This window comes from Panthera uncia (assembly GCF_023721935.1).
Source record: "Panthera uncia isolate 11264 chromosome A1 unlocalized genomic scaffold, Puncia_PCG_1.0 HiC_scaffold_16, whole genome shotgun sequence".
Lineage (NCBI taxonomy): Eukaryota > Metazoa > Chordata > Mammalia > Carnivora > Felidae > Panthera > Panthera uncia.
The window spans coordinates 934,825-945,141 of record NW_026057576.1 but is presented as its reverse complement, the minus strand read 5'-3'; the positions used below and the strand labels follow the sequence as shown (position 1 = coordinate 945,141).

Here is a 10,317-nt window from a genome sequence, read left to right as displayed (position 1 = left end):
GGGGGAGAGGGGGAGAGGGGGAGAGGGGGAGAGGGGGAGAGAGAGAGAGAAGCAGGGCTTTAGCTCCCCAGTGCAGGACTGGAATTCCCGAACCATGAGATCATGACTTGAGCCAAAGGTCGATTCTTAACTGACTGAACCACCCAGGTGCCATAAAATTCGTATCTTTAAGCCCTACTCCCAATGCGATCATATTTAAAATAGGGCCTTTAAGGGGGCAGTTAAGGTTAAATAAGTCCTAAGATTGTAAGCCTAATCATACAGGACACAAAGATCCTTATGAGAAGAGGAAGAGAGACCAGAGATCCCTTCCCCTCCCCTCCCTACACCACCCTTTTGTAAAGAGGAAAGACCATGTGAGGAAACCACAAAGAGGAGGCTATCTACAATCCTCAAAGAGCAGCCTCACCAGAAACCAACCCATAAAGGTTTGATACTTGAACTCCTAGACTCCAGAACTATGACAAAAGAAATTTGTTTGAGCCCTCTAGTCTGGCATTTTGTTACGGCAGCCCTAGGAGACTAATATAAATTTATCTATGTTTATACAATTTATTTTTAATGTTTTGAATAACCAGCTCACAGTTTTCCTGAAAATTTAACTTGAACAGCCATTAAAAAACAAAAGAGAGGAAAGTCCATATATCATTTATAGACAATGATTTCCAAGATACACTGTGAAATGAAACATTGAAGAGGCAGCATAGTACATACAATATGTTGCCTTTTGTATAGGAAAAAGAGAAACGAAGAATGAATTACATACTTTCTTAATTCTTCATAAAGAAGAGAAACTATAAAATAATAAAAACTGAAAAAACTGATACCTATAAAAGATAAGTAGGAACCAAAAGAAGATAGAAACAGGAGCTGGTTTTCTCTGAACATATATTTTAACGTACATTTTACTTTTGAATATATTCAAAAACAAACTACATCAAAAGACCTTAAAATTGAAATATAATCTTCTTAAACAAAGCTTTTTGAAAAATCATATTTGCAACACCTCTCCTCCAACGCCCCAAAAATATTTCTTTTTTTTTTTTAGTTTATTGATTTTGAAAGAGACAGAGACAATGTGAACAGGAGAGGAGGAGAGAGAGAGAGAGAGAGAGACACAGAGAGAGAGAGAGAGACACAGAGAGAGACAGAGAGAGAGAGAGAGAGAGAGAGACACAGAGAGAGAGGGAAAATCCCAATCAGGCTCTGCACAGCCAGCGCAAAGCCCTATACGGGGCTCAAATTCACAAACTGTGAGATCATGATGTGAGCCGAAACCAAGAGTCGGACACTTAACCAACTGAGTTACCCCGACACCCCAGCAAAAAATACATATGTAATATTTCAAAAGAGTAATCATTCTGCTAGCATTTACCATTATATGTAAAATCACAATTTCTAGTAATTTACATATACCAGTATTCATTCGAGATATGTTATCTCCAAGAGATGAAGATAACAATGGAATTAAATGAGATTCCAGGATAAATCTAGAGTATAAATAAATGCTGCTAAAATAAAGCTATTACAGCAATTTAAAACATACTCAAAAGAATGGCCAATTTTTATTCGATCATGAGTTACCTGTTTGTATTCACTGACGCAGCTTTGGCAGCAAAATCTTTTCTGCTGACCATCAATCACCAGGACATTATTTCCAGCACCTTTGCTGGGCAGGTACTCTCCACACTGTTCACAGCAATTCATTATTAAACCATTGGCCATTCTGTATCTATTGAAGCAGTGGTCACTGCACAGCTTATGAGTCATATTTTTAAAGCTGACTTCATGACGAATCTAAAAACAAACAAAATTTTAAAAAATAAATGAGTATCACAATAGAAAACGCCTCAATAATTTTTCTGTGGAAGGCTCATTTAGGGAAAAAGAAAGACAAAGTACCGTTCGTGATTCTTTGAACTTATTTTTATACACACAATAAATACACTTATGGCAGAGGGGTAAACATTAGCGACATCACTATGAACTTCTCTAGAGAGATCTAAAAATGATAGGAACAACCCAGTTTGGATAAAACTTCTAAAACAAAGAGACTGGAAATCTTTAGACAAATCCAAAAGGAACTATAAATAAAATACACTGCTCTAGAAAGGTAGGAGAAAACCAATGTTATAAATAATTCAAATGAGGTATGTATAATACACAGGTTTCTTTTAATATAATCAAATGCAAAAACTTTAATACCATATGAATAATGTTAAGTTATTAAAAATATTCCCTCCATTTGTTCTCTTTCTTAAGCATGGTAGTTTCGAGTCAAGTCTATGTATTTAAACACTATGGTTTTGTCTCTACATGCTCCAAACCTCAGGGGAAAAGTTAGTATTATATTTTAAAATTTCCTAAATCATTCTCCCACAGGGATTACATAATGGAATATACATCTTCACTTTTAAAAAACTATATACTGATGACGTCGTAACTATTAAATAAAGCTAAGAATATTCCCGTTAGTTAGAACTAAGAGAGAAGGCACAAAAATACAAACCTCTGTTAGTTTACCACAAATTGTACATCTTGATTTATTTAGAGCTCCTTTAGTAGGATTCTGTTTGTCTTCATAGAGAGACAAACAAGATGTACTACAGAATTCCTGGAAGGATTCGCTTGAATCCACTTGAGCAACAATAGTTCCTTTCATCGTAGTTATATCTCTGAAAAGTAAGTGAACAGCTTAAAGTCAACTTGTATTTAAAAAAAAATCAAACGTAAGAGTAATAATTAACATTTCTAATTTCCACAGATTTTACCCTGGGAATCAAACACCATTTTTAGATCCATTAAATCACGTTTACTATTTAAAAACTCTTGGCAATAAAATGGGAACACAGAAGATAAGGAACCAAAATGATTTCATACTATTAAATCTTTGTCAGTACCCAATTTGTCTTCAAACTCCTTAACAAGGCTTTCAGACATTGGAAACACTTTAAAAAATAAAAATTAAAGGGGCGCCTGGGTGGCGCAGTCGGTTAAGCGTCCGACTTCAGCCAGGTCACGATCTCGCGGTCCGTGAGTTCGAGCCCCGCGTCAGGCTCTGGGCTGATGGCTCGGAGCCTGGAGCCTGTTTCCGATTCTGTGTCTCCCTCTCTCTCTGCCCCTCCCCCGTTCATGCTCTGTCTCTCTCTGTCCCAAAAATAAATAAAAAACGTTGAAAAAAAAAATTTAAAAAAAATAAAAATAAAAATTAAAAAAATCAGTTGTTACTATTTATATGGAGTTTAACATCAAAGCCTAATTTCCTGAGATACAAACTTATAACACCTAGTCAATTCCTTTCCCATAGGTAAGTAGAAAACTTGGAACGATCTAGGTCACGGAAATATGACATATATTCTAGAGAGGATATATGAACTTATTTAGGTACACCCCTATAGCCATAACCCAAAAGGACTCCACCTACCATTCTGTACAGCTCTGTAATGCAATTCGAAATGGTAGGAAACAAAAGTGATGACCTGTGAAGTTTTCCTTTAATGAAATTCTGAATTTCAAGATCCCATACTACAGTATGTAAAAGTCTACTACTGTAAAGCAATCTAAAAACTATGTAACCGTTCCAATACTTGCATTTATTAAACTTGTACAGAGAACCTTTCCAAAGTTCTAAGATCTAAACTATCTTCCCAAATTTGGGCCGCTCCAAGAGATGGCACAGAAGGAAAGCCCACCTGGTTCGACCGTGCACATAATATACCATATTCCACTATTTTTAACTAGTGAAGCAAGACCTAAAAAATAGTGTAAGAAAGAACTGTCTCTCCCCAAAGCTATCCAAAAACTGGTACTTGAGTCTTAAAACACTGGCCATTGTAATGACTGAATGTTCAAAACTAACATAAAAACATAAGATCCAAAGACTTGCCAATTTAAAATAATCTTAATATGAAGATAGTACAAAATTTGACTTATTTTAATGTGATATAAATTGCAAAACAATTTTATCTGGCTAGAATTCTAATAATTAATAATGCAAATAAACATGCATTTTGACAAATTCAAAGAGTTCAATGGAGATCAGAGCCAAAATTAATTACAAGGGCCTGGTATCTAAATCAACCCCAAACCCTATCCAAGTAAGAAGCGTTTTAATCATCAGCCACGCAGTGGTAGTAGGGAATCCTCCAAAGCCACTGCAAATCTGAGTTTTGCTTTAAGATTCAAACAACTAGCTTACCAATTTTTCAAACATCATAATTTGCCTCTAAGACTCAGAATTTTCCTAAAATTACATACCACCAATATTCAACCACATGGAATTATGCTGAAAGGTAAACCTTACCTACACTTGTGGTGAGCACAGCATAACTTAGAGACTTGTCCAATCACTATATTGTACACCTGAAACTAATGTAACGCTGTGTATCAACTGTACTTCATTTAAAAAAAAAAAAGAAGAGGAGAAAGGTAAACCTTACTTTTTACACATAACACAAAGTTTCTTTGGAGCAGGCTTGTGAGAGAAGGAAGAAAGGCAGGTGGTAGAACAAAAGAGATGAGCTGATCCTTTTCGTTGATAAGCCGTCTGTCCCTTCTGTAAAGGTTTTTTACAGTTTGCACAAGTGACTTTAACTGGTTTAGTGGGTTGTTGCTGTGCAGAAGGCTGGAAAATCTGTTTAGGAAGTGAGGCCACTGGTGATAAAGAATCCACCCCTGGTTGTTTCTGATTACGAGGAAATGAAGCTGACTGGGAAATCCAAGAATCTTAAAAACAAAATGCACAAGAAAGAATAAATGAAACAGGTATTTATACACATTGGGATCTCTATCAAAGAAACAGTTTTAACTTCCCATCCTGTACAAGTTTAAGACATTAATAAGGCAGCAATGTAGCAGAGAGGTAAAAACCCAAGGACTAAGAATGCCTAGTTGACATTTAGACTCCACCTACTAAACTGGAAAGTTAAATTCTGTACCTAACTCTTCTCTAAACTGGAAATGGTACCAACCTCATAGGAATGGTAACATTAAATAAGATAATACATGCAATAAAACATAGTAAGTAGCATAGAGGAAGCATTAAAAAATATTAGCCATTATTGATTAAACAAGAATTTACAGAATATTCCTTTAAGTAAGGAACACATACATAAACATAAAAGTTGATAATGAAAGTTATAATAAAATTTTGGCCAAATACTTGACAAATACAGGTCTGATAAGCTGTATATACGATTATATTCAAAACACCTTTTCAAAAACAGCTTTTTCCAAGGTGCCTGGGTGGCTCAGTTGCTTAAGCATCCAACTCTTGATTTCAGCTCAGATCATGATCTCACAATCCTGAGACAGAGCCCCACGTGGGGCTCCACACGGAGCGTGGAGCCTGCTTGGGATTCTCTCTCTCCCCATCTCTCTCTGCTTCTCCCCACTCACGTACCTGCACGCATGCGTGCGCGCGCTCTCTCTCTCTCTCAAATAAATAAACATTTTTAAAAATAAAAACAGCTTTTCCCATGTCTAGTTCCATGGCCTCTAAATAGACCACATAATACCAAAGAAATTAGAGTGTTACACAGAAATGATAAGCCAACATATAGTGACTCATCCCACATCATTATTACGGTCTTACTGCAAACAGTTTCAGCAGAGCACAGAATTAAAAGATATGTGCAACATTAACAGTAGAGTGCAGAATTTATTTTTTCTCTCTTAAGCTGGTACTTAGCAGAAAGTCTCCTGCTTACTACACTAGTTACTGCTCCACAGATCTCTCACTACACTATCAATACCGTAACCTTTTTTCCTTTTGAAACTTTACAGGCCACCATTTCTAAATTCTACGATTGTCTCTAGTAATTTTTTTCTTTTCTAGGTTATTCCAAATTTTCAACTTCCATACATAAAAAGTTACCCTTCTATATGAAAAACAATGGTCTTTTTCCTTCCACAGGAAGTACAAATTTATCTAGAGCTCAGGGAAACTTCTTTAATTTCAAAACCTTGAAGAGGGAGATTTCCTGGTTCTGACCCAGTCCATCAATATAATTATTTCAAGGGGCTACATAACACTGCTACTGAAATTTTACCTTAGTCCGTAATACCCCTCTCCACAAAATTATACTTCATACGTTGAATAAACAGTGCATTCTGGAATCCTGTTATTCTGCTATGATCAGGGTAATAGACCAGTTTTAATAAATAGATACATATATTAATGACTACAAAGAAAATACAGTTGGCTCTTGAACAACATGGCTTTGAACTAAGTGAGTCCACTTATATGCAGATTTTTTTATAGTACAGTATTGTAAAAGTATTTTTTTATGATTTTCTTAATAACATTCTTTTCTCTAGCTTAGTTTACTATAAGAATACAGTATATAATACATATCATACAGAAAATACGTGCTGTTATCAGTAAGGCTTCCAGTCAACAGTAGACTACTAGTTAAAAACAAAACAAAACCCGAAGGCTACTAGTAGTTATGTTTTGGAGGAGTCAAAAAATTATATATGGATTTTCAAGTGCATAGGGGGTGGGGAGAGAGGGTAAGTTGACACTCTTAACCCTTACTATGTTTTTAAGAGCCAACTGTAGTCACTAATTGAAAATTCCACCTTATGAAGGCCCTCCAATCAAAACTTGTATTTGAACATATGCTCAATTTTGCAGGTTTATCACTTGAACATATTCTTAAAGAAATGAGTTAAATTTAAGGGCATCTATTAACTTGATTTTGAAAAAAAAGGCATACTTTTTTTTCTAATTTAGTTTTAGACCCTGTATAAATAATATGTCTCCATTTATCTATTTTTCAGTTCTTATATATTTCTGCTACCAAATTTTCACATCTTCCAACATGAAAATATTTTTAGGAAGGTAAGTTTTGTCTAAACCTTCTGTTTTATTCAAAGGACATCAGGGGGCAGCAGTTTAATTTGCCCAAATCACAATTAGTCTGAAAGCTAGTATAAATAGCCAAGATTTTATAACTCCCTATTACTAATAAAAACAGCACATTTAACAACAAGAGCTAATTCAGAAACAAAAGAGCAAAAAGGTGTATCTGTTCAGTTTTTTTCTGATAAGTAGTATACATTCCCTTGTATAAGAGCTTGAGTAAAAAGGAACACAATTGGGTTTTTTTTTTAAGATTTTTTATTTTTTATTTTTCTTAAGTAATCTCTACATCCAAAATGGGGCTCGAACCAATAAACCCAAGATCAAGAGTAACACACTATACAACTGAGCCAGCCAGGCACCCCCAAAAACACAATTCTTACAATGATATGCCCCTTTGACTCAACAATATCCCTAAAGAAATAAGTATTTCAAGATACAGGCATAAAAATATCCTTAAGAGTTATTTAAATAGTGAAAACTGGAACCAAGCTAAATAGAGAATAAATCAAACATATAGACTTGATATGGTCAAAAGTTCAAGAAGCTTTGTTAGGTATTTAAAGGGGCAGTAGGAAGAAAGAGTTTACAAAACAATACCTAAACTATGATCTCAGGTTAGAATTAAATGTACTACTCTCAATGGTGAGATTATTTCCTTCCTCATACTTATGTTTTTAAAATATTTATAATTACAATAAAGACAAAATACTTATTTTCAAATTAATTTGAGCATTAGCATCTTAAACTTTTATTTGAGCCTGAAAGTTACAATGAGAAAGAAACTAACATATAGACAGCTGACGTGTAAGTTTGTAAGACTTTTCTGGACGGCAATATGACAATATATTTCTACAACTTTAAAATGCTCATACAAACTCACAGATACATGCCCATACCCAGACTTGCCTACAAAAATACATATACACACATAGAGGGAAAGGGTCTTGGAAGGCATGAGATATTTTACAAATTGAATAATAAGGAACATTATTTCTTCCAAAGTCATTATAAACCAGATAGATTTTTTTTCAACCAAAAGTCTTTGGAAGGATAGGGACAGTGATATCTTTTGGCCTTGTAACTTCATTTCTAGAAATATACTCTAAAGAAATAATGAGAAATTTGAACAAAGATGTTCATCATAAATCTATAATAGCAAAATATGGGAAACTGTAAACACCAAATATGGGAATGATATATCCATATCCACTATGCAGTCATTAAAACTTGTATATAAATGTTATTGGTATGAGAAAATACAACATAATATTAAAATGGGAAAAAAACAGGAAGCAAAATTATTCAGAGTTGCATGTCAACCAAGTGATAATGCAAAGGAAAAAGACTGAAAGAAAACCACTCAAAGGACTGACGCGGTTATCTTCAGTTAATAAAATATTATCAGGGATTTAATTACAGATTTTCCAAACATTCTTCAACAATTAAATATCACTCATAACCAAAAAAAATAAGTAAAAAGGAAAAATGACCAGCATTTTACAGCATTCTACACTAAGCTTTAGTCATTCTTTATTATTCTCCACAATTTCTAGGCTGATAAAGTTGCTAATAAGCCTAAAAGGATGAAAAAATGAGAGAAACAGAAAGAAGGATATATGAGAAAGACAGACATGTAAAGGTTTAGGGGCAGAGGTGAAAGATAAAGGACATACAAAGACATGGTCATCAAAAAGCCAGAGTTCTTGTAACTTCTCTTTTTAATGTTTTCACAGAGCAAAACTGTCTAAAGAAAAATTTTTCAGATAGTTGCAAAATTTACCAGCCTTCAAATATTAAAATATAAAATGCTAGTAAGAAAAAATTAAAATCCGATAAGAGTCAAAATTAAACACAAGTAAAGTAAAAACAAATCTAAATGTGCCCATTATACAATACTAGGTTGTTACATAAGTGTGTTTATCTTCTTTTCACTATTTACACATTACTACTAGACAGAACTAAAATTGTATTAGCAAAAAGTAATTACATGACAAGTAAGATGCCAAACTGTTAGACTTCAGTGGTAGTTAATGTAAAAGGCATTTTTCTCCAATCTTTTAGACATAAATTTCTATGATTTTCTAATAATGTGCAGAGAAATACATGGTTTTACATCTCTTATCAGCTAAAATTTCAAACTTACAAGTCAATAGAATTAACTTAACTTACATGAGTAAACTAACCGAGGTAGTACCAATTACTACAATAAAAAAAGGAGCAAGCAAATAAATTCGTTTACATGGGGTAGATCACGTACTGCTTACCAGGATTATGATGAGTTGCAGATTCTCCATTCTGAAATACGTCTCCTGCCACATTCATTCTACCAGGATTAAAAGGTCCTACTCCAGTCTTGGTCTGTGAAGTTAAAGATGGGGTGTATGTTTGTACATTAACACCAAAATTACTTGACTGCAGTCCGTTAGAGACATCTCCCAAGTTGGTATTCTGCAGTGATGTTACATGTGTAATCATTAAGTTCATATCTCGCCCGTCAGTATTTTCTAATTGGCCATCATTCACAGAGCTTACACCTGTTTCTAAGGTTGTAACATTAGCAATCTGAATTTCAGAGTCTGGTTCTGTGGTGATACCACTATTACCCATTCCTGCATTTACCTTACTTCTTGAAAAACTGGAAGTGGAGAAATCCACATCATTGGTTCTGTTTTTAGATTCAGGAGGTCTCCGTTCAATAAAATTGGAGGAATTTTTCTCTTGCCCTTGATTTGTTTCCATGTCCTCTTCATCATCAATGACAATTGTCTCACTTACACTTCCCTTCTGAGAAGCCAACTCTTTTGAGGATGGAAGAATTTTGGAATCATTTCCTTGTAGTTCTTCATTTTTTGATGATGTAAATGTTACAGTCCTTTGATCAGCTACCACTGGTGCAGAAGGTGGGGGAGGTTGTACGGGTTCGATAAAAACAACATCATCATCATCTTCCACTGAGGAGTTTTGAAATTTATTAGATCTAGAAACTAAAGGATTAGGTGGACCACTAAATGAATTTCCTACATTGGTGAGACTAGTTGCCATGGCCGTACTCCCTAATAAAACAGGAGTCTGATCAGTCAATTCTAATCCTCCCACTGAACCTGTGTCCATGCCAAAAAACCTGTCAAGGAGATGGAAAGAAGAAAAAGAAAACAAATGTCAGTATAATCTTTTGCTTTTCTAACTGAAAGATTTATTTATTTATTTATTTGGTTTTTATTTTTAAAGTTGATGTGTTTATTTTGAGATAGGATGTGAGCACATGTAAGCACGGGGCGGGGGCGGGGGGGGAGACAATCCCAAGCACGTTCAGCACTGTCCATGCAGAGCCTGACGTGCGACTCAGCCTTACAAACCATGAGATCATGACCTGAGCCAAAATCAAGAGTCAGACGCCCAAATGAGCCACCCACAGCACCCCTGAAAGAACTTTTTAAAGATAATTTTCT

General features: G+C 34.8%; 1 protein-coding gene across 3 annotated transcripts in view; it reads right to left on the bottom strand.

Annotated features, from left to right (window-relative positions):
- Positions 1–10,317, bottom strand: part of ZMYM2 (zinc finger MYM-type containing 2) — a 104,322-nt gene that overhangs the window by 61,361 nt on the left and 32,644 nt on the right. For 2 of the 3 annotated variants that reach the window (XM_049646705.1, XM_049646703.1), the window contains exons 2-5: positions 9,133–9,989; positions 4,440–4,725; positions 2,510–2,675; positions 1,585–1,797 (exon numbers count right to left, since the gene is read on the bottom strand). In XM_049646705.1, coding sequence (XP_049502662.1) covers positions 1,585–1,797; positions 2,510–2,675; positions 4,440–4,725; positions 9,133–9,979 — 1,512 coding nt within the window. In that variant the 5' untranslated portion in view covers positions 9,980–9,989. The remainder of the gene's footprint in view (positions 1–1,584; positions 1,798–2,509; positions 2,676–4,439; positions 4,726–9,132; positions 9,990–10,317) is intronic. The other variant, XM_049646704.1, reaches the window with a different exon arrangement.